Genomic DNA, 25,690 nt, shown 5'->3' with positions numbered 1-25,690 from the left:
ACTTACCCTCTTGTAATGTAGTCTAAAAAAGTGTGAATCTGTTCAATTTTGAAGTACAACAACTTTATCTGTAACATTTCAAATAAACATGAGCAATCTATTGCTTTATATATATATATATATATATATCTAAGAATATATATAGATACACCTGAAGGAGAAACAAAATTATAATTCTGCTTGAATTAAAAGTCAAATTTATTAATAAATCTTTTCAAAAATATTCCCCCCTTTCAGACCTTGCGATCTATAGGGCCCACAGTTGAGAGGTTGTCATGTGGCCAACTAAAGATCCCAAAATTAAAAATCTCAATCTTATACAGGATTTGAACCCCCGATTCGGAAGCCAAGAAATACATCAAACCTGAATGTTAAAATTGTTTTCATTGTTAGGTCTTAAGACTTTTCTTTACATATTTATTGTGTAGATTATTATAAGTTTTTTCTCATATTTGTATTTTTTTTTATAAATCATAATTAGATAAATTTTTTAGTGTTTTACTTAGCAAGAATGTACCTTGAGATAATCTATAAGTACAAAAATGAATGAAGTTTATTACCAATCCTGAATTTCGATAGCTCTTTCCCTTTTTTGCTTTCTTCTTAGCATTTATGCACTGAAATATGGAGCAAACAATTGAACAAATATTCAAACCTACAACCTTTTATGTATATTAATTTTAAATCACAACAATCAAATTGGGTCATAAAAATACAATTGTAGCCAAAATAAATTTACTTTCACTGATTCATTAAATACAAGGTAGTCGCTAAAAAAGCAGAAAATTTGTCAAACAGCTATTTATTTTCACAAAGAATAACTTTTAGAAAGTTTTTTAAAGGTATATGTTAATATTATACTCAGTGATGCTCAAAATGCTGTCCATGCACTTCAGAAGAGCATCTTAACCTAGAAATCCTAGCTCATGTAAAATTTTATTCAAAATTTTATTTATGATCTCATCTGACCCTCAAATTTTCTGCTTTTTTTAGCCGCCATACAATAAATACATACAATTACAAAATGAAGACTTTATTAGGTAGAAGCTTGGCTGAATTTCATCTACAACTACTTCCACAGTATACACTCTTCCAACAAAATTAGTAGCTATCCTTATTCCCTGTTACTGATTGCATGTGCATTGGAGAGTAGGATAGTGAAAATGTTAGGGGGAAAAAAATCATAGCTCTCCAAATCAAAATTGTTACCCTTGTCAGGCTAGTGTTTGAGCTAAACCTTAACGCAACACCTTGTCAGGCTAGTGTTTGAGCTAAACCTTAACGCAACACCTTGTCAGGCTAGTGTTTGAACTAAACCTTAACGCAACACCTTGTCAGGCTAGTGTTTGAGCTAAACCTTAACGCAACACCTTGTCAGGCTAGTGTTTGAGCTAAACCTTAACGCAACACCATGTCAGGCTAGTGTTTGAGCTAAACCTTAACGCAACACCATGTCAGGCTAGTGTTTGAGCTAAACCTTAACGCAACACCATGTCAGGCTAGTGTTTGAGCTAAACCTTAACGCAACACCTTGTCAGGCTAGTGTTTGAGCTAAACCTTAACGCAACACCATGTCAGGCTAGTGTTTGAGCTAAACCTTAACGCAACACCATGTCAGGCTAGTGTTTGAGCTAAACTTTAACGCAACACCATGTCAGGCTAGTGTTTGAGCTAAACCTTAACGCAACACCATGTCAGGCTAGTGTTTGAGCTAAACCTTAATGCAACACCATGTCAGGCTAGTGTTTGAGCTAAACCTTAACGCAACACCATGTCAGGCTAGTGTTTGAGCTAAACCTTAACGCAACACCATGTCAGGCTAGTGTTTGAGCTAAACCTTAACGCAACACCTTGTCAGGCTAGTGTTTGAGCTAAACCTTAACGCAACACCATGTCAGGCTAGTGTTTGAGCTAAACCTTAATGCAACACCATGTCAGGCTAGTGTTTGAGCTAAACCTTAAGGCAACACCATGTCAGGCTAGTGTTTGAGCTAAACCTTAATGCAACACCATGTCAGGCTAGTGTTTGAGCTAAACCTTAATGCAACACCATGTCAGGCTAGTGTTTGAGCTAAACCTTAATGCAACACCATGTCAGGCTAGTGTTTGAGATAAACCTTAACGCAACACCTTGTCAGGCTAGTGTTTGAGCTAAACCTTAACGCAACACCATGTCAGGCTAGTGTTTGAGCTAAACCTTAACGCAACACCATGTCAGGCTAGTGTTTGAGCTAAACCTTAATGCAACACCATGTCAGGCTAGTGTTTGAGCTAAACCTTAAGGCAACACCATGTCAGGCTAGTGTTTGAGCTAAACCTTAATGCAACACCATGTCAGGCTAGTGTTTGAGCTAAACCTTAACGCAACACCTTGTCAGGCTAGTGTTTGAACTAAACCTTAACGCAACACCTTGTCAGGCTAGTGTTTGAGCTAAACCTTAACGCAACACCTTGTCAGGCTAGTGTTTGAGCTAAACCTTAACGCAACACCATGTCAGGCTAGTGTTTGAGCTAAACCTTAACGCAACACCATGTCAGGCTAGTGTTTGAGCTAAACCTTAACGCAACACCATGTCAGGCTAGTGTTTGAGCTAAATCTTAACGCAACACCATGTCAGGCTAGTGTTTGAGCTAAACCTTAACGCAACACCATGTCAGGCTAGTGTTTGAGCTAAACCTTAACGCAACACCATGTCAGGCTAGTGTTTGAGCTAAACCTTAACGCAACACCATGTCAGGCTAGTGTTTGAGCTAAGCCCTTATGTGACATTTCTTATCATGGTGTCAACCCTACAACAATGGTGCAGATGGCATTTAAACTCAGCAGCCTAGGCAGAAACTTAACTGCATCTTACATTTAACCAATACCCGTCAACAGGTGCACTAGACAGGCAGTTCTTATTAGAATAGAATCATTTCAACCAACTTTTACATCCAATGGCTTAAGAGCATAGACACAAGGACAACCAAGATTTGCTCCATATTGCCAACCTCTATTTATAACTGTTTATAACTGTGCCCCAAAAAAAAGAACACTTACTTCAAATACTGTACCATCTCCAGGGCCTTTACTCAGTTCTCGAAGTGTCGTTGTGAATGACCCAATGAAATCATGACTGAAAATATAGAACAATATTTATGTAGTACACATTTACAATAAGATGAATACAAATGTATTGGTAAAACATAGACAAATGATTGGTCTGTTCATGAAGAGAGAAACATTATATAATCACCCTATCGGTTTTATTTGCTACATGTAATATTAGGTGTTGATAACTATAGTAAAGGACTCTTGATACATTCTTTACAAAAGGCATGATCTTTTTCTGGCACTATCATTAACTGCTTGATAAATGTCTCCATCCGTTCAGAGCTCACCTGGTAGAAACATGGGGCAACTTCTCACTTTGCCCAAGAAACCAAATTAGCAGAGAAAAAAAACTTTTTCAGAAATTTTGTTGCCAACCTTCTGACCTGGTGACCCCAGATTTCATTTTATGACGACATTTGAAGCAGCTAGTGTAAATGAATTAGCCATGAAGGACAATATTCATCATAAAATTAGAATTATAAACAGAGTCCTTTTATAAGTACATATGGAGAGTGCCATAGAAGAGACCACAGTTAAGGAGAAAATAAAACCAAAGATCTTTTAAAATGTCATCTTTTATGTTTAGGTAAAAAAAAAAAATCTCAAGACTTTAAAAAAGAAACATAAAATAACTACAAATGAAACATAGCATTTTTAAATGGCAATGCTATTTTTAATCTATTGCTTTTTTTTAGTTCTTACAGGCAATATTTATTTTACAAAAATGTTTATATAATTCATGTATTGATTCTATTTAATTCCTCAATCATGTTTTTTTTTTTTCCCCACTATGATAACAAGACAGAAAAAATTTAAGCTGAATGACATCACCACACTGAAATCAAAATAGTAAGTGGTAAGGAAAGATTATATGACATAATAGAACCAAATCTGCATTTATAACACTTGGTTACTCATGAACAAAAGGTCCTCTTAAGACTGAGTTACATAAAAAATGCCTAAACAAGTAAAGAAAAAAAGAAAGGCATTGACTTACCCTCCATCAGCATCCCAATCATGGCATTCAAATTTGATTGTTCTGTAGATAGTGATGAAAATTAATTTTAAATAATATAACCAAATTGAGAATACCTTTTGTGATTAGTAGCAAAAATTCAGAAAACTACAGAAAACTTAGCATAGAAGGTGTTGAGGTATATCATCAGAATATATTTAGTTAGGCTTCTTTTTCATTTCAAGAGCCTAATAAGGCTGTCATGTGCCACAAAAAAATAAATCAAGAAGTGTACTAACCTGTCATAGTCACCATTACATATATCTCTCACAGGTATAGAGAAAGATTTCCATGTTGGGTTGAGAGTCTTTTTTATCACTTCAGTTCGATGCACAAGTGTAAAACTTAAAAAAAAAAAAAGAATGTCTTTTTAAAATGATTTATGGTGCACAAAATGTTAGTTCTTTGAAATATATTAAATTTATTTTCAAGAGTTAAAAAAAAAGGATGATACAATAGTATCCATTTATTAGCTCTACCATGTAATACTGCATCATTCTTTAGGTTTGAATTTTATAGATTTCTTCAAACAGATTTGCAATTCAAAGGCACCTCTACCTCTTTAAAACATATGTATTACAAAAAAGATATGTTTGTTCTAACACTTGTCTCTCAAAAGGTAATATATTTAATGTATATTTAATGTTGTCTCTAAAGGTAAATAACATATTTTCAGCTAAATTACTGATTTTTTAAAAATTCTATAAGTATTGAATACAAACAGATACATTTGAAAGAAAAAAGACCAATGAAAGAGGCCATTGTTTAAATTTGCAAGCAATTTTATTTTTTTATTTAGTAGAGGAAAAATTCTATAGCACAGTTCTTTTTACCTTCCATCTTCATGAGCTCGACTTATGCTTAAAAATGGATCTGACTTTCCAAAAAAATCTTTCTTATCCAACTTCTGTCCACAAAACTGTAGGGTCACTTGTTCCTATTGTACAAATTATTGAATGAGATAAAATACAATGAAATTTTCATAATTGGAAATTAAAAACTGTAACTGTTCAAATAAATTGTTTAAGAAAATAAAAATACCACAAGTAAAATGGAACTAAATATACATGTTGGAAAACATTTTCAAAATTACAAAAAAAATGTACAAGTAAATATTTGAGATCTACATTTTCTTAAATTTTTTTGTCAATTACTTAACAATCCTGAATAGTATCAAGCTTACAAAATACATATCAGAAGTATTAAATCATCTTTAGTTAAGATGGTATGCTATTATTTCTTCCCCACCCCAATGATGCCTAGTACTGTTTTGAGAGGATTGAGAATAAATAAGTATATCAGGTTATATTTTTTCATGGACAGATCAGCTCAAAACAATTAATGCCATGTTTATTTGTTTGTTTTACATGTTTCAGATGTTCCTTAAGATTTGAAGAATACTAGATCCTAACCCAAACCTCCTGCAGGACAGCTAAGACCATCAAGATGACAGTTGTGAAAGTATACCACAAGATCAGGCAGCTTTTCATTAGTTAAGTGCCCCTTTAAAATAAAAATGTAAACTATTCTTTATTAAAACAAAAAACAGGGCCTGTTACAGCTGTTTAAGTAAGCACAATTTACATGGATGCAAGCAACGGAGACCCATTCTGCCTACAAAAGGGGATGACAACCCAAAAAAACCTGCCAGCATGATAGTACCTAAGTCTTTACAACATAAATAATCCATTTACCGCTATTTTTGGAGCAATAAAAATTGTATATATATATATATATCTTTTTATGCATTTTCTTTCAATACAAAAATCTATAAATACTCAGCTTTCACTTAAATTGCAATTTTTTTTTTATAAATTTAAGTTTCACCCTTTCATATATTTTTACATGCTTACTATGTTAATATAAATTTTTCACTTTTATACATCTCTAGGGCAGATGATATAAAGGTCATCTGATTCTGTGGCCCACAGTTAACAAGGGAGTCATGTAGCCAACACAACGACCAACCGCTTTTACTTTCCCCCAACTAATGTCAGGCATCCATATGAGTTAGGTGGAATCATGGGCATCCTAAAAGATCCTGAAATTTAAAATTCCAGTCTTCAATGAGATTTGAACCCAAGAACCCTCAGTTCAAAAGCTAAGCACTTTAATATTCAGCCACCACTAGCACACCCTTCCATTAACTAACTTAATCATCAATTCTCAAATAATTATATTTTATCAGATAAATTAATCCTCTTGAAATCACCCTTTGAACTGTGCTCCATTTTCATACACAATATAGTAACTGGTGTAATTTTGATCAGTCATAGGACTAAGTACATGGTCATCATAGATCAAAAACAAGTGTCAACAGTGACTGCATAGTCCAAATGACAAGGGTGTGTTTGAGGAGAGTCTACTCATATAGGAGGTGTGTGAGGTTGCTGACTAATTATAAAAAGTTGTTTTTTTCCTTTCATACAATAATGTGTGTGTGTGCAGTCAATGCTCATAAATCATCCCAGAATTCTCCTCTATTAAGAGTAGGCTTTCATAGCAGCAAACATGTTGGAAGGTAAAAGATGTTAAAAAGATGCATGTCTGGTAGTGAAAGAGCTGAAAGTATTTCAAATATTTAGGCCAAAGGTCAAGATGGTCTAGTGCAAAACAGGTGAACACATAAGGAGAAGCAAAATGTATTTAATAGTATTTTGCTAACTCAGAAATATATTTTTTGTATGTTTAACTTTAAATTCAAAAAGTTATTTAATGATGAAGAACATTAAATAGATATTTTAATTCATCAAAAGAAAGTTTTTACCTTACAAGAGCTAAGTTCTTCAGCTCCAACTAGAAAGAGAAATAAAGGTTACAATTAAAAAAACAACTGTCATCACAGATACAATTATAAAGTTATCTAGAAAAAAAACAACTGATTTAGTGAAACTTAGAAGAAGAAGTTTTAACAAGTTTTAAATTACTGGTGTAATTAAGAATGTTTTAATATATGCTAGTCAAAATGTGATGGTGGAAATGTATCCTAATGATAAGATGATATACATATTGAAATAGAGAAAGAAATTACAGTTGAAAAAGAATATTGAAAACTGGTCAGTAGAAATAAGAAAGGGAAAAAAAAAAGCTTTCTTTAGTTGAAGTTAGTCTGTTTTGCAATGTGTTGCAATGTTCAAAGTATTAGGCAGAATTCTGTATCTGCTGTCTTTTTTTTTTTTAATGAGATAATCAACTGGAGATCTATCATATTTGTAGTATTTGACTGGCATGCTCAGGATCAGGTAAAATAAGGCACTCAGAGAAACACATCAGCTAGCTCAATTCATGTGAGACTATACCTTTTTAACTTTCTCAATAGATATCCCTAAGCCAGGGTTGATTAGAGATTAATATGGGAATTTTTTTTTCACTACTTGAACAGTAAAGCGTTGCTCTAATAATGTTACTCTTACATTACTGTGTAAATTCATTCTTCTTTCTTTCCACAATAAAACAAAGCTGCAAACTAAAAACGATAAAGTGCAGCTGACAATAGAACTTTAGAGAACACTGCCTGGCAATAGAACTTTAGAGAACACTGCCTGGCAATAGAACTTTAGAGAACACTGCCTGGCAATAGAACTTTAGAGAACACTGCCTGGCAATAGAACTTTAGAGAACACTGCCTGGCAATAGAACTTTAGAGAACACTGCCTGGCAATAGAACTTTAGAGAACACTGCCTGGCAATAGAACTTTAGAGAACACTGCCTGGCAATAGAACTTTAGAGAACACTGCCTGGCAATAGAACTTTAGAGAACACTGCCTGGCAATAGAACTTTAGAGAACACTGCCTGGCAATAGAACTTTAGAGAACACTGCCTGGCAATAGAACTTTAGAGAACACTGCCTGGCAATAGAACTTTAGAGAACACTGCCTGGCAATAGAACTTTAGAGAACACTGCCTGGCAATAGAACTTTAGAGAACACTGCCTGGCAATAGAACTTTAGAGAACACTGCCTGGCAATAGAACTTTAGAGAACACTGCCTGGCAATAGAACTTTAGAGAACACTACCTGGCAATAGAACTTTAGAGAACACTGCCTGGCAATAGAACTTTAGAGAACACTGCCTGGCAATAGAACTTTAGAGAACACTGCCTGGCAATAGAACTTTAGAGAACACTGCCTGGCAATAGAACTTTAGAGAACACTGCCTGGCAATAGAACTTTAGAGAACACTGCCTAGCAATAGAACTTTAAAGAACACTGCCTGGCAATAGAACTTTAGAGAACACTGCCTGGCAATAGAACTTTAGAGAACACTGCCTGGCAATAGAACTTTAGAGAACACTGCCTAGCAATAGAACTTTAAAGAACACTGCCTGGCAATAGAACTTTAGAGAACACTACCTGGCAATAGAACTTTAGAGAACACTGCCTGGCAATAGAACTTTAAAGAACACTGCCTAGCAATATATAGTTGACTCTTGATAGTCCAATGCTTACGGGACTGGGGAGAGGAGGGACTGTCAAAAAATGGAAAATGCCTGCTTACTAGGTAAGGTTAGCTGTACAAAGAATTTAACCGTCAAGAAAATTCTATTTATAATGTCATAATATCTTCACTTAGACTTTCAAGGTTATAAAATAACAATAGACGAAAAATACAAATTTATCGATCTTAATAATACAAAACATATGATTTCACTTTTACATACTGTACTAAATTATAATTTAAGCCTACCTACTTTCTAAAAATGTATGTTCTACAGGATACGTCAATTACATCAGTTTACATCATCAATTACATGATTTACATCATCAATTACATGATTTACATCATCAATTACATGAATTTATGTCAGCGTGGTGTCATATTACAGAGTGTCAGATTAACAAAAGTCAACTGCATACGGAGCAAAATGAACAACCTATTTAACACTAAGTAACTAAAGCAAACAAAATATGACCTTTTGATAACTTCTTTTCTATTCTAAATAGCAAAATGTCTGAAGACTATAGTTTTCTTGTTATATAGACAAGGACTAAAGTTCTATGCCTCCTGCAAAAAGATGAATCCAATAGCTTGTAATACCAGCTTTGTTTCAACTATCAAGACCACAACATCTGCATAGTCCAGAGCAGTCCTTGCCACATGCCATCATAAACAGTCTCACAGTAGAGAATGCTCACAGAATGCTAAGACAATATAGATCTTTAAGATACACAGAAACAAAGAACAGGAGAAAGTGTGGATAATGAAGCATTTGTATTTGGCTGATGTCACTAACAAAGAGAAACATAGGTGTCACTTAAACAATTGATTTATATTTTGTTTATTAATTAAATAATAACTATCTTAGGACCAAACAATGATAATTGTAATACAATGATAAGTGTAATACAATGATAAGTGTTATACAATGATAAGTGTAATACAATGATAAGTGTAATACAATGATAAGTGAAATACAATGATGAGTGTTATACAATGATAAGTGTAATACAATGATAAGTGAAATACAATGATAAGTGTAATACAATGATAAGTGCAATACAATGATAAGTGTAATACAATGATAAGTGTAATACAATGATAAGTGTTATACAATGATAAGTGTAATACAATGATAAGTGAAATACAATGATAAGTGTTATACAATGATAAGTGTAATACAATGATAAGTGTTATACAATGATAAGTGAAATACAATGATAAGTGTAAATACAACACAAACTTACTTATTATTAGTCCACTATTCTTTTTAGGCCCACTGGGGAAAAAAAAAGGAATTAATGGCAAAAAAATTATCACATCTTCTGTGTTCACTGTCACGTATACAGTATCTATATTTAGCCAAGGTCTGCCGACAAGGTCAACTAGCTCGGGAAAAACCAAGCATGCAATTACTTTCAGTTTCAAAATGAACTTCATTGGTTTCGAAATATTAATCGTTGTACATTGGGCTGCATTTATTGGTTGGTCTTGCAGGAGAAGGTTGTTGATCACGTGATGACGCTCTAGAGCCCGGCAAGATGCTAGTTAGACGTCAGTCTTGTTTTTGGAACGTGTAGCGATAACATCAGTCTTGTATTAGGACTCATATATATTATTGTGTAGATCAGTTATTCAATTCAATTACATTTAACCATTGTAATTATTTGTGAATAGTGTTTTCAAGTTCTGAATTAAAGTAATTGTTTTTAGACGAAGAGAAGTTTCTTTATTGAATATAGAACGTACTTAGATCGTATTGGCAAATAGTAACTCCTAGATCTAGATGATCCTCTTATCAACTGGCAACATTCTGAATGATTGTATTATCAACATAGATCTAGCTACTTCTATACGATCATCTTATTGAAAGATTATTTCAAGATCCTCGGCAATCACGATCATTGATGGTGTGATACAGATCAAGATAGTTTAAAACGTGACATTCTTCATAGCATCTTCATAGATCTTGACATCTGACATCCACAATCAAGATTGAACGTGACATTCACATAAGCCAGTGGTTCTCATCCCACGCATTATAATGTTACAAAGGTTGTCTCAATATAAAAACAAAATGTTTCACTTTAAAAAGATATGTTACATTTATTCAATATTTTTGTTAAACTATGCACTTCAGATCTTTTGAGATCTTTTTTTTTTTTTGTTTGTTTTTTTTTAACATTGAGGTCAAGTTTAAGGTCAGAAATTATTCCAAACAGAATTATAGCATAAAATTATTTTAGCCATTACCTTTAATTAGGTTGAAGTAACACTAATATTCTTGGCAATTGTTTATAAAATATATATATTTATATATAAATTACAATGTGTTGCTATTTTGTTTATATTTAATATATAATAATATCTGAAGAAAAATGTTTAATAAATACTTTAAAATCAAACCATAAACTATTCTTTATTAAAAAAACAACAACAGGGCCAGGATTTTCCAACTCTTGTTATGTTTGACACTAAGTATTTAAATGAGTCAACTTTCTAAACTTTGGCCATTCAATAGTATGTAACATCTTGTTCTATCACCACCAGAAGCTTGGAGTCTCAAGATTTATCTAACTCATCACTTGCCACATGCAATCATGCCAAACCCAATCAAAAGCTTTTTGGAAGTCTATGATGTTGTGTACCAGTTTCTTAAGTGTTGAAAGCATTTTTCATTTAACAGTCTGATGTTAATATTCATTCAACAATGCTTCTATCATCTCTTAACCCTGCCTGTTCTTGGGAAAGGAGCTCCATAGCTTTTCTCTGGAGTCTGTTGAGAATTATTCCTAGTATTATCTTGCTCGAATGTTTGATCAGACTTATTTTTCTATAGTTTTGGCACTGTCTCAAGTTTTCTTCCTTGGGCAGTGGACTAATTAATGATTGGGTCCATTCTTTGAACCATGTTTTTTCATATGAGAGCTGCCATGTTTTAAAAGTGCTGATGGTATGTTATCAATTCCAAGTGACTTGCCACCAACAATTAGCCAGAAAAAATGGGATGAAAAATTTGTCCTAGAACATTTAGTTAAATGTGAGCCGCCATGTTTTAAAAGAATCTGAGCTTCACAAAGTTCTCAGTTGTCCTAAGGTATTTTGTTAATAAGACTGTTGTTGACATTTATCTCAAAGTTATACAGATCATTGCAATATTCTGTCCATCTTCCAAGCACTTCAGAGAGAAGAGTTCCATTGTTGTTTTCAATCACTATTTTTCTAGCTTGTCTTGTGTTGGTCAAAGCTTTTAATTCTTCTTATGCTTCTTTGCTATTGCCAAATAGCCTAGATCTAGATAATTTTATACTAAATCTAGAAATGTAATACTAACAGAAAAGATCAATATAGTAAATCTCACTTTTTGTGTTGTTTCTCTATCTAAATCTAAAACTAACTCACATAATGTGTTTTGTGAAAGTTTTTTTTTATTATTTTATTGGCTTTTTTTTTAACTACCATATTTAGTCAATACAATTTATTTTCAGTCTGATAAAATGAGCAACAATATCAACTTACTCTAATAATTTGCTTAGCTTAGCTGCTGATACCACCTCACCAAGGGTACATTCCACTCTGCCAAGGAAATCCTGAAAGAAATTAATGGAACATTATAAAATAGGAGTAAAGATATCATTAAACAAATATAGAGCCCACCAAAGTTACATTACTCTCTCAACTTTAGCACTTTAAAATATAATGACCACACTTATCTAGAAACAAACACAAATTTTCCAAATGTAAATTAGCCTTTTGTTTTTAAGAAAAATTATGTGTGCAGTTTGCTCTAAGCACCTATGCAAACAGAACATTTAGAACCACTGTAACTGGCCTGTTCAGAAGGATTAAGTGAACAGTTCTGAGTATATAAAAACATGAGACATTGTAGGGTGGCCCAACAATGGAAGTTCCAGAGAAGCGAAAAGAGATAGTTATGACCCATTATTACTATTTTTTTATGACTCCTTATCATCATGAGTTCTACTACATCAAGACTTACTATCACTGTTATACTTTTTTATGACAACAAAGTCTACTGAGATGTGAAACTTACAGCCAAAGGTGTTGGCTGGGGTGATGTTTAAAGAGTTGAGTCAGACTGATAACTATGGTGAACAAAGGCCACCCCAAGGAGACAAAACTTGAAAATGAATAACTAAAGGTATACAGAGTGTTTTCCTTCTATTAACAAATACTTACATGTTTGGTCAAGTCTGCACTGGCTGAATCAACATCATAACTGTAGAATAAATGGATGCTTCATTAAGTAATATTTATTACATATATTATATAGATACAGATATTAGAGTAGTAAAAATAAAATGTATGCAGTTTCCTTATTGCAGGATCATGGTGGATGCGTGGTAAAGTGCTTGAGTTCAGAACCAAGGAGTCCAAGGTTCAAATAGCACAATTTTTAATTTGACATTAGGAAAAAGTAAAAGCAGTAGGTCGTTATGCTGGCCAAATGACACCCTTGTTAACCGTTGGCCACAGAAACAGATGACCTTTACATCATCTGCTCCATAGATCAAAAGGTCTGAAAGGGGAACCTTATTTCAGCTCCATATAAAAAAAAACAACTTACAATACAATGTTTCAGTCAAGTCTGAGCTGCAGATGTAATATCTGCACTATCATTAGCTATATAGCATATGTATCAGAATAAATGTAGTCAAACAGAATGAACTCACACTTCAAACTTTAACTTCTGGGACTGTTCAAAAAAATACTGAAGCGTAAACTTCTTAACAAAATCTGGGTTCAGGTTATTCCAGACAACCTCTGTTCTACCCAGCTGAAATAGAAATAAATATATATATATATATGTTAAAAAATAATCTTTTTTTTTAAATGGTTATAAATATGCAGTAAAATTTTGATGCTTTTAATGAAAGTCTTCACTATTTGTATAAAAGTGAACAGCTGAATTCAGTATTTAAAACAAAAGATATTGAGAAAGAATACAATACTAATATTTCACTAGACCAACAATTCTTAGTACAACAAAAAATAGTGATTTGACAGTTTTAAAGGACTGACAAGAATAGTGTTATGGAAACAACATTGGATTTTGGGCAACATACAATACTAAACAGCATTCTTACCAAATAGTGAGTAAACCTTTTTAATTTTACAGAAGCCATCTTATAAATTATATAAACTCCTAGTTGTTTTCATAATTACTATTGACAAGAACCAAGGAAATTTTAATTTACAAATAATTAAATAGAAGAAAAGATATGGTAATAGATTTCTTTTCTATTTTTACAAAGCTTATACAACTCACTCTGTTCGGATCAAGCTGAAATTTTGCAAAATTATTTCTTGTACCTGACAAAACAAGAATCAATTTAGAATTAACCAATTAGTTAAAAAAAACTATTGGTAATTAATTTGATTGGTATCTTGAACAAGGGAAAGAAATAGTACTTGAATGAAGTGGTGGTATATGACTGTCTACCATTGGGAACCCTCAGACAGGACAGGGGTGAAGAGCCCCATGTCCAGGCCTGGTGGTTGGATAAAAGCCTTTCTAACCTCCAACAGGATAATGGCGCCTACGGCGTCAACACCCTACTGGTCTTTACTAACGGTGGTATAAGCTGAATTAGTCCCCTTTATACTCTAGAGAGAAAAGTTTGAAGTTAACAATAGATAACTATAAAACCTTCTATTTTCCCAAGTACAATAGTTAGCATGTTAGCTAGAGGAGGCTTTAGCCCTAGAGTTCCAATTTTAGTCTTTCAAGGTTTGTTATTTTTTAATGCATTTAAAAAGCGATCGAAGTAATATTCACACAGATACCCCTTTCTGTCTCCCTCAACCCCTTTCCCAACAAGTCCAGACAAGTGATAGGATCATAGCTTATTGAGAAATTTAAAAGCATGAAATTATGCGAAACAAAAACAATTGATACAAATATTTCTAATTGCAAAGATTTATTATTGTTAATCTAGATCTATTACAAATTCTATTACATGGCTGATACAAACTAATTGATAAAACTAAACCTAAAAGAAGCTCTGTTTTTTTTTAAAGTATTTTTTTGTTTTTCTTGTCTACAACTATAACAGTGTATACAATAGCAAGCTTTTATTTATGTACTCTCCAAAAAGAAAGATAAAATATTTTTTTTTTACATAACTAACAAATGAACTAAGTTACCTCTCGCCAATTTCTTCTTGCTTGGTCATGTATATAGGCAACAACCACTGTAAGTTACAGAATATGTAAATACAATGTTACACAACAGCAGCTAATTATCAATTTGAATTTTAGTGGGTTAAAAATTGTCTACTGTTATGTTCAATGTGATGACCTTAATGTATAGTTAGTAGCATTGGTTGTTGTTAGCTCATGTCTTGAGTAAAAAAAAAGGTAATGGTGCTCTTTCAGACCTTATGATTTACAGTGGCAGATTATGTAAAGTTTACAGACCACCAACTGCCTTTCTTTTCCTAATGTTTGTCACATAAGAAAAAATCAAAACGTCCAAAATTCAATTCTTCACTGGGGTTCTAGCTTGAGAACCCTTAGTTGGGAAGCCAGGCGCTTTGCTATTCAGAAACCATGCACTTATGCCTATGCTTTAATTTGAATTTTCTTCCAAATATTCTCTTATCATTAGATTTCTTCTAGCACATGAAAGTATTGGCAATGCTGTGAAACACAGGCAGCTTTGAAATCCTTTTCAATTCATGCAGCTCTAACCAAATTGACATTTTCCTAATTAACTGTTGGCTAAATTAACTAATATGTTTTTTACTTATTAGCCCAAAGATTTACAAATAAGTCTTATAGAGAAATTCATAAATCTCAATGAAACAGGGATAAGATGGATAAAGTGGTAATGTGTTAGATGCTAACCAATGGCTGCTCATTTTATCTCAAAACTATGTATGATTTTTTCTTATTTTATTCAGCTTCGAATAGGTACCTAATACCATACCTAATATGTTAAGTTTTTGAACATGTGAATTTAGTATTTTATCCCTTGGGTTAAATGGTTCCTCCCTTTGTGAATGTTTACATGAATACAATGACTTAAGAGTGATGCCATCAGAGAGATAGCAGGCAGTATAAGTGCTGTTCGCTGTTGTTTAGTTTAGTTGTATAAAGTGCAGCAAATATGTTATCTGAACTTAGCTAGTAGTTCAATTTATTGTGATGATTGGATTGAATATATTATTACTTATAGACACCCAGCAACTCTGGCTGCCAGGTTGTGTGATATGCGCTCTGGACTGTCGTCTCCATGATCCCCTGGTTGCTGCCATCACCTGCTGTCATGCTGGGGTTTCGGGCTAGGATGTAAAAATCTTTATTCCTTAAAGAACACCCAAAACAAATACAGAAGAAAAGGAAAATTCCTTAGTGTCCTAAGGATATTTCCATATTCCCTTTTATGTCCTAAAGGTCCATGCAGTAGAAAAATTATAATTTATCTGCTTCTGTGACCTGGTGCAGAGGCGGCCTTAGCAGTATGCAGGACGCAGAGCAAGTGTCACAGTGAGCCCAAAATATCGTGCTAAGAGCATTCATGGTTTTGGTGTAGATGGAAGAAAGACTTCAACAAAATTTTAGCCCTTGTGTAGAACTGTTTATAAATGCATATTTGTATGATGAGACAATGGTGACACAAGTACCTCAATATTGCAGGGCCCTTTCAGGTGCAAGTCCTTAGCAATCACAAAGTTCACCTCCCCAAAGACAGCCTCTACTTGGTGGTTAATAAATGTTACATTAGCCATCTTGGTGGATTCTGAGATGTTCTAAAAATCCCAAATTAAAAGTCCCAGCCAAGACTAGAAATGACATCAAAATGATTGGTAAAACACCCAATATGTGATGTCTTTTATTTTTTAAACAAAAGTGGCAATTATAACCACTCCACCACACAAATTGAACTTTTAAGTCACAAAAATTACTAAACAGATATGTTAAAGTTGAAAGTTGTTTTTTTTTAAAGAGAGCTATTACAGTACTATGTAGGAGTACTTACTAGGATCTGACTTAGAAAAAACATCGGAATCTACAAGATTTCTGAAATAAGTAAGTTTGATGCAATCAGAAAAATAAAATCACTAAAACAATTATTGAGTAATTTTATATTACAAAAAAAAATATTTATATATCTCTGAATTGCAATTAAAAAATAATAATTTTAAAAAATAAAAATATTGCATCTCTTATAATATAATTTTACTGCACAATCCAGTAATAAATAGAAATGTAATAGGGGCTTTAAATTTAAAACTCAAATTAAGTTAAATTAAACAAGTTTACCAAATAGAGGTTATATACCTAAACGTGCCCTAGAAGTGGTCTGCTCAGGCAGGTAAAATGACAGATTTTAATATTTTCAGAAAGAATAACAGGAACTACGAACTACAAACTATCAACAACTACAATCCTATCACCATCTATAGTTGTAATATATGGTGAATTTTATAAAAAAAAAAACTTTTGCATTGTTGATTTTAAAAATTAAATTTTTCTCTTTTAGAAAAAAAAAAGTAACAGTTGCATCAGAACTTTGAAATATCTAAAATATCATGATATTGGATATTCAATATCTTTTTTAGTTTACGAGATCTAAACGAGACGGACAGACAGACCACATGAAACCAGTAGTGGCTATTCCACTTTTGGGGCCCACTAAAAATCCAGATCTAAATGTAGATTTAGAGCAAGAGAAAAAGTGTTAGATCTATATGGCATATTGTACTATGCTGGTACTTCAAACTTCAAATGTTGAAATTTTTAACACCTTGGCCTTTGATGATAAGTTATCAGTGCATGATCATAATTATTCTAATTCTTCTTTATCTTTCAATACATTTTCCCTATTTCCACCATATCTGGGCTTTTGATCATTATATCTTGCTGACTCAATTAAGTGGTATAGTGCGGGATAATATATCTACTTATTTACCTATACTATTAGATTTCTCAACAATAATGAATAACTAGATAATAACTTTACAATATTTAAGACAAAAAACATTCTTAATAGACATATTTATATATGCAGGTATTAGACGAAATGATTGCAGCATCATAAAAATAAAGCCAAAGCTTTATATATGACACAGCACAATGACTAAGAAAAAAATGTTTAATTTTGGGTAATTAGGAATGAAATGACTTCTTAACTTCTAGTAGTAATTTGGATGTATACAGATGATTAGTGATAAAGATCTAGATAATCTAGATTATATATAGATTCGGTCTCTATATTTAGAATACTAATTGATATTGATAATTAATTGACTTATACTAATACATCAATTCACTATTATCAATAGTATTGTAGATTAGACTACAGATCTATTTAATCTATTATTGTTATATTCTAAGTATAATATAGTTATATAAATATATTAGATCTATATAATTAAATATAATATAGACCTAGTACCGAATATTAAATTATATACCATAGTCACAGGGCCATCCCCGGCCATGCCATAGGGCATAATAATATGATAATACCGTACGTCACTGTCAGTGTCACTATATCAGTATATGTCTATTATGACTCTATATATGAGTTATGAGTATACTCTACTGTCACTATTCAATCACTATTGTGACGATAGTACTAATTAAATAACTAATCTAGATCTAGATTAATTACAAGATCTCTAGACTCCCTCTAGATCTATATCTAGATTCTTAAATTTCGTTAGAACGGCTAGTAGGAATGATATATTTATATCTGCGGAAAAAAAAAATGTAAACAGACAGAACGAGTTCCATGTTACAAGGCCGATAACTTCAACTTATTGAACTTTCAACAGCTTAGAAATAGTAAATACTAAATAGATTCGTATATAGAAATGGCACTAGACTATATCATAGTATCATAGTAATGCTAGATTTAAGCTTCATTTATAAAATATTGGAACAGACTGCAGCACACATATATATCTCCAGATCTACTATATTGTTCTTACCTGCAAGATACTGATATTTCAACTGATGTCGACGGAGCTATTCCAGTTCCTGGTCGAAAAGAACTGTCGGCCATGATGGTTGCTATAAATAATGACAGGTTCGCCTCATGCGAAAACAACTAGACTAGTTAGATCTAATCTAGATAGATCTACAATGAATACTGTCTGCGTAAGACTGCGTTAGACCGTCATTAAAGTAGTCACAAGTGATAGACCTGGGAACACTGCGGCAATGAAATATTGACTGGTTGCGGACGTTTGAGATTTCGTATAACCTGAAAATTCTGCGCCCTTCTTAATAAAATGATCGCGTGTAAAATCTAAAATAGCTCCCCCCCCCCCTTTTTTTTTTCCATACTGAAGGCATTATCTTTTTGAAATCCGTGTGTGCTTATTTAAGTTATTACGTTCTTTTACGATTATGGAAATCCAGATTCTATAAATAAGTTATTGACAGTTAGTTGACCTACATCTATAGCCTATATAGTCATGGGCCTGTATAGTAATGTGTCGCCATATATATAAAAATATATATTTATTAGCATACAATGATGTTACACCTCACACTGTAGACAAGGGAGTGTGCGTGTGGTAAAACCCAGTGCGATCAATGCAATCGCCAACTGATAAATAGGCCTACAAGCATTATTGCTTTGAATGCTTTCTGATTAACCCACTATTATATAATATCTTGGTTATAATTATGTTTATATATATATATTTCGCGCCCCACTGTGTCGTACTAGTTTTGTGTAATAGACTATAATGCCGCAGGCCTGTCACGTTAAAAAAAATTGAAAAGTCTGATTTCATCATATTTTATGTCTTGCTAATTATAAATTGCAACGGTAGCTACTATTAGTCTTCTTAAACCGAACAGTTTAATTTTAATATTAATGGACCAAATAGTTCAAGCCTCCTGGCCACCAAACGATGGAAAATTCGTAGCTACGCTCCTGGAGGCATAACAGAGATGTGGCTGCATTTAAATGTTTCAGTAAATTCCAAAACTGTGGTCGAAAATGGACTTATATTTTAGCGTTTCCATCAACTTACATGGTTAACCTAGATTTAGTGGTAACAATTAAACCTAATGAATAAGCAAAGAAATAGAATGGATGTAGTGACTAGAGGAGACCTTCGCCTTGCTTTGGCTTGAAATTTTTAATATTGTCAGACTGCAGGAGGCACAAGATTTCCATTACCTAAATTTCTTTTTTCTAGTGAATTCAGCAATAATAATGTTTATATATAAAAAAAAATAAAACTAAATTTACAATTAAACCTAAAAATAGTAGGCCCTAATATTAAAAAATTTGCGACCTGCATATTTTCCCGAATTTCGTGCAGACAAAGCCGTTGTCCGTCTTTTGCGCCTGTCTTCAATAATGGCTTTTCATTGAGTCTCAAATGTTTGTTCCGCAGCTTTTGTGAAAGCTCTACAACTGTCTCTCTCAGAGGCCATCTGCTGCCAGAGAATGCTGCCAGGTACTTTCCTCTGTGCCAGTGAGGGCGAAATAGCGCTTACTGGGGGGAGGGGGGCACCTCTGTAACTCCCTTACTCGAAGCTCGCCAAAGTATGCGGCATGCGGTCGTCTCTCATGCGGTATAAGAGACAGCATAAAATTTAATAAATAAATGGCTTTTTTTTTTCAAATTTGCATTCTCACGCTTCTTTAAAAGTGTTTTTCGGCGTACCAGAGGGGACAATAAACCCTTCCTTCTTCATCGCCTGCTTTGTACGTGGTACTTCTAAAGTAATGGTTTGATGTTTGTCTGTTACCGATGACAAACTTTTTCACATGAGTGCCACAATGGAAAATTGCTATTAATTTGATTTAACATGGAAGATTTTCTTTGTAGTGGTTTGTGTTATTTAAAATAGTAGGCCTACAGAGCTACTACTGACTGACTCTTACTTCAATGTTGCAATGAATTTCTGATCGCCTTGTCGACGTATAGGAAAGCATGCAATCCGTTACTAGGTCTAAATTTGATACCAACTAATGGAGAGAGAGAGCGAGAAAAAGAGAGAGAGAGGGGGGGGGGGGAGAGAGAGAGTTTTACATGTCCGCATTTAAAAGGAAAAGCGCCAATACAAATGTTAAGTTCTCAAGTCCTTGAGCCTAATAGGGGCATCGTCATTTATTTTATTCTTATTTTATGTTTTTGTTTTTTTTTTTGCCACGAATTGCAGCCAGCAGATATAAGATAGGGCCTCGAAAGTAAAATATTTTTATCTATTTTAACTTGTTTTATGCTTGCCCTTGATGTGGCAAAATATGTAGGTCACAGCTGGGCTGCTCAGCCACGGGATATACTTTATTCCTCACTAATCTTCGGAGTCGAAGACAAGCCTTATTATTATTATCTTGTTCAATTTCAGTGGCATCGTCTTCCGCAAAGGCAGCTCAATGAAGCTCTTCTTTTTCTAAAAACAAATGGATTGATGGAAGTCCCTTTTCCAGAACAGTGCGACCCAAAGTAATTTAGGCAAAATATTGAATGTAAAATTGCATCAAACTCCAGTGGTCTGACAGGTTAGTTTCTGTCGTTCATTCAGGAATGAACATTACTACGTCCTATCTTAACGGCAAACAAAAGGCAGAGGGCAGGGTTCGAGCCCGAGACGTACAGTCTGAAGTGCACATGACCAGGCAGGACTATGTATCCATTGAAATAGGAATAGTCCTATTTATTTGTAAACAGACAATATTAGCCTAAATATGTAATAGTAGGCTATATAGATAGAGAGTAGCCATGACATGAGAACAAAGTGGTCATTTTTTTCTTTTGTACCCCTCTCTCTCTCTCTCTCTTTCTGAAACATAGCGAAACACAAGAAAGAGCTAGCCCAAATCGTCTGCATAACGGCTGAATATATCAGCAGCATGTTCAATTTTGAGTCTCTCAACCGCTTAGCACATCGACAGGCAACGACGCCACACATAAGACTGTCTGATGGGAGATATATTCAATGACTTCTGCCCACTTTCAGCTCTCTGGATAACTGCCTTTATTTTTTGGGTAAGGTGCCCTAGCCGTTCTGGATCCATCCACTTCCTGTAATCTATAAGATATAAATGTCACAAAAACTACATTATCGGATCACTGGAAGTAGGACCCATCAGCCGACGATCGTGTGTAAGAATTAATTAAAAGATCATTATTAATAATTTTATAGGCTATACACACACAAAAAAAAAAGGAATTAGGGCCTGCGTAAAGGCTCTCAAAGTAATATGTTGCTCCAAAGTCCAGACTCGAAACCAGATAAGCTTGCTTTTATCTATTAGTCTATACACACTGAAAGCACTTCTAAAAATGCCTTTGTGTTATAACTTGTTTGATTACATATACTATGACAGTAGGCTTAAACGTATGGTCCCCACCTCTCTAATTTAGTTAATTACAAAAGCAATAGTTATTTAGGCGCCTTTTTTTATGACAACTGCATCAATTTTCGAAAAATATGCAGGTCGCTATTGGGTTTGAGTAGCCATGAGAAACATTTTACCCATCATTAATCCTCGGAATCTAAAACATTGCCAAATTAAAATTATTATCTTAATTATCTTAGCCTGAAATGTTACTGTTGATTTTACTTTGACTCACCGTCACACTCGCTGGTTCTCAAAAACGATAACAACTGATGAGAAAAAGTCGACATCATCATCATCATCTTTTCTTTGCATTCCTCATAGCATAGAACATAGGGCCTCAGTAAAAACACGCCACTCTCCACGGTCTCTTGCTAGTAGTTATTTAATGGCTTCCCAGCTCTTTCCGGTCCTCTCTGCTTCATCTAGTCATGGAACTGGAACTATCAAGTATACTGCGTCGTCACGTTCTTTTTGGTATTTCCCTACCTCTTGTTCCCTAGTGGTTCCACTCCAAGGCCTGTCTAGCTCTGATGTTGGTATCTTTTCTAAGGGTGTGACCAATCCATCGATCTCCACTTCCTCTCTAAGATCTGCATCTCTATATATTTTTGTCAACCCATCTCCCACAGTTTGGTGTTTTCTATTTTGTCGTACCAGTGTATTTTAAAGATATTTCTCAGACATCTGTTGATGAAGGTCTGTACCATTCCATTAAAAGATAAGAGAAAGCAGAACGGTTAGAGAGGCACTTACGTAATGTGAAAAGCTCTTGCTTCCTCCTAATACATTCTCAAAAACGCGATTTGTTTATGAATATACCATGACCCATTATTTAAAATATAAATCTCCTTTCATTAAATATCGGATGTGACAGCGCTATATAAATTATTGTAATTATTGTAATAATTTTTATCATTAATGACTTCATACTAAGTTGCTCGACCGACTAACCCACTCTTTAGTGGACGAGGTCTTATCTGAAAGCCAATGTGGTTTCAGAGCCGGTAGAGGTACATCTGACATGCTATTTGTTCTGTGACAATTACAATAAAAATGCAAAGAGCAGAACTTAAACCTATACGCTGCCTTTGTGGACCTCACCAAGGCTTTCGACACGGTCAGTCGCGATGGTTTGTGGAGGATTTTGGCCAGGCTGGGATGCCCATCTACGTTCCTATCCACTCACAAGCAGCTTCACGTAGGACAAAGAGGCCAGATCAGACACAATGGTCTATATCCGGTTTCGTTCTGACGGCAATGTGTGTTATGACATGATTAGGAATTAGTTATTTGTTTCGGGAATAGGGTAAAGTTTTACTTAGCGACGATGACGTAAAGTTGTTTAAAAAATAAGAACGCTCTAAGCGACGCTAAAAGGAAGACGCTTCTTGTAGAGTAGTAGACTTGAGTACAATAGAATAGATACAGATTTACGGACATAGCTGACATCAGACGATTCCCTTCTTGAGTATTAAATATCGTTATAGAACAACATCAGCGTCGACTACATATTTGATTGTTTCGGCCTTTCGCCGGTGTTACTGAATTAGTTGAGTTCAGCGTTATTTCCAGTCAGATCTACACTAGACATATTGTCAAGAAGCAACACCGTGCGGAAGCCTTAACAGTGTTCAATTTTTGACGTCTACTATCCCATAAAAAAGCAAAGGAGATGGTCATAACGAAGCTTTTCTGTGCCGATGATTGCGCCCTGCTAGCTCACAATGAACATGATCTCCAGAACGCGGTAAACGAATTTGCATACGCTGCCACCTCTTTCGGTCTATCTATAAATCTCGGGAAAACAGAAGTCATGTTCCAGAAGTCACCCAATAAAACATACTCAGCCCCAAGGATCACCGTAAACAGACAGCCCCTTAATGTGGCAGACCACTTCACCTATCTAAGTAGTATAGTGTCAAATGACGCCTCATTTCTCAAGGGAAGTTGATAACCGTCTGGCCAGGGTCAGTAGCGCTTTTGGACGCCTTCAGGCGAGAATTTGGTGAAACAGATTGCTCCTCCTGCCTACAAAAATCAGTGTCTACCACGCGGTGGTTCTCTCAACCCTTCTGTATGGCTCTGAGACATGGACACTATATAAAAGACATCTAAGACTTCTTGAGCGCTTCCACCAAAGATGCTTGCGCTCCATCATGGACATACGGTGGCAGGACCGCACTACAAACAGCGATGTCCTTGCGAACGCCGGTATATACAGTATAGAGGGACTTCTTTTGGTCCGACAGTTACGCTGGGTAGGGCACGTATCCCGTATGGGAGACGAACGTATGCCAAAGACAGTCTTTTTTAGTGAGCTAAAAGGTGGTCGACGTAACAGAGGCGCCCCACGGAAACGCTTCAAAGACCAGTTAAGGCGTCAACTTTCCTTGGCTGACATAGAAGAGAGCACCTGGTTGCATACGACCTCAGAACGAGACAGCTGGAGGTCACTCACGAAGGCCGCGGGATACACATTTGAGACCAAAAGAAAATCTGCAGCCGAGGACAAACGCAGACTGCGAAAAGAAAATCTAAATCGACCGCCTGCGGACAATGGTTATGTTTGCCCTGGATGTGGCAAAATATGTACTGGTAGGTCTCAGCTGGGGCTGCGCAGCCACGGGAAATACTGCATTCCTCACTAATCTTCGGACTCGAAGACTAGCCTTGTTATTATTACTAAGCATAAAAAATAAATTTGCCATTAATTATAATAAGCCTTAAGTGTAGTATTTTTAGATCTAAGTTATAAAAAAATAAACAAAAAGAAACTTACTTTTTCTTTTCAAATCGCAGAAAGTAGAGCTTTATATCCAAATTGAGCTGTGAATAAGTTGGGTCGTTTGCAATGTCGTGACTGTGTGTATGTGTTAAAGTTAATTTCTATTAAGTAGGCCTATTGTTAAAGAGCGAATTGTCGCGCCTATCTTTTTTTTTTTTTTTTTTTTTTTGCTGCGTTATATCAATGTTTTCTAACTTAACCTCTCTCATCCCTCTTTTTGGTTAAATTTCATTGGAACTATTAAAAGACGGGGGAGGGAAGGAGCAAAAAAAAAAAAGGGAGTGCTATCAAAGGCCTATGCCGACCAGCAAAATGATTCGGCCTAACACAACCTCGAATACATCAAAGCAGTCCATGCCGCTCGTGCATAGCAGAAAGTACGGTCTAACGTTTTGCAAATGATAACAAGTACAGTGTATAGTGTATTTTTGTTTTTGATATTCGTTGAATTTCAAACAAAATTATTTGTAATAAGAATTAAAAAAAACAAACAAACAAGAAAACGTGTTCGGGCCTTTGTGTCTTTCTGCTGTCACTTTTTTTTTTTAAAGTTGTCTGCATTGAATTTTTTTTTTCTTTGGTCGCGACCAGACCGGCCCATTTGGTATCGGCCCACCGGGCATTTGCCCGTTTGCCCATATAGCCAGTCAGCCCCTGGTTTTAAGAGAAAAAGTTAACACTGTACAGTTATTATTTTAATAAAACCATCCCAGTGGTACTATACCCCATGGGGGTCCTGGCCTGCTCCAGCACATCTTTCCATTCCGATATATCCTCGTCTTTTCCTTAAGCTGTTGTAGATCAGCCTCTACATCAGCGGTTCTCAACCTTATATGCTCGGCGACCCCTTTTTACTATCCACCACTCTGCCGCGACCCCCCCCCCCCACACACACAGCAATAGATGCATAGACATTAACAATCCATTTTTTCGATGGTCTTTGGCGACCCCTGGCAAATCGTCAATCGACCCCCAAGGGGGTCGCGATCCACAGGTTGAGAACCCCTGCTCT

At 34.7% G+C, this 25,690-nt stretch overlaps 1 protein-coding gene across 3 annotated transcripts in view; it reads right to left on the bottom strand.

Moving 5' to 3' along the window:
• The window catches only part of LOC106054079 (copine-8-like), a 34,975-nt gene extending 16,113 nt beyond the window's left edge, over positions 1-18,862 (bottom strand). The window contains exons 1-14 of one of the 3 annotated variants that reach the window (XR_008777472.1): positions 18,511-18,862; positions 16,554-16,594; positions 14,717-14,763; positions 13,243-13,346; positions 12,749-12,788; positions 12,068-12,138; positions 9,796-9,827; positions 6,877-6,905; positions 4,943-5,046; positions 4,349-4,453; positions 4,092-4,133; positions 3,041-3,116; positions 561-617; positions 7-68 (exon numbers count right to left, since the gene is read on the bottom strand). Coding sequence is in view for 2 of the 3 variants with exons in the window: in XM_013209802.2 (XP_013065256.2) it covers positions 7-68; positions 561-617; positions 3,041-3,116; positions 4,092-4,133; positions 4,349-4,453; positions 4,943-5,046; positions 6,877-6,905; positions 9,796-9,827; positions 12,068-12,138; positions 12,749-12,788; positions 13,243-13,346; positions 14,717-14,763; positions 16,554-16,594; positions 18,511-18,584 (884 nt within the window). In the remaining variant the exon portion in view is untranslated. Of the gene's footprint in view, positions 1-6; positions 69-560; positions 618-3,040; positions 3,117-4,091; positions 4,134-4,348; positions 4,454-4,942; positions 5,047-6,876; positions 6,906-9,795; positions 9,828-12,067; positions 12,139-12,748; positions 12,789-13,242; positions 13,347-14,716; positions 14,764-16,553; positions 16,595-18,191; positions 18,217-18,510 lie in introns of those variants that run through there. The other 2 variants (XM_013209802.2, XM_056026091.1) reach the window with 2 other exon arrangements.
• Between the last annotated feature and the right edge of the window lie 6,828 nt (positions 18,863-25,690).

This window comes from Biomphalaria glabrata, chromosome 4, assembly GCF_947242115.1.
Source record: "Biomphalaria glabrata chromosome 4, xgBioGlab47.1, whole genome shotgun sequence".
In the NCBI taxonomy this organism is placed as follows: Eukaryota; Metazoa; Mollusca; class Gastropoda; family Planorbidae; genus Biomphalaria; species Biomphalaria glabrata.
This window is presented reverse-complemented; position numbering and strand designations above follow the sequence as displayed.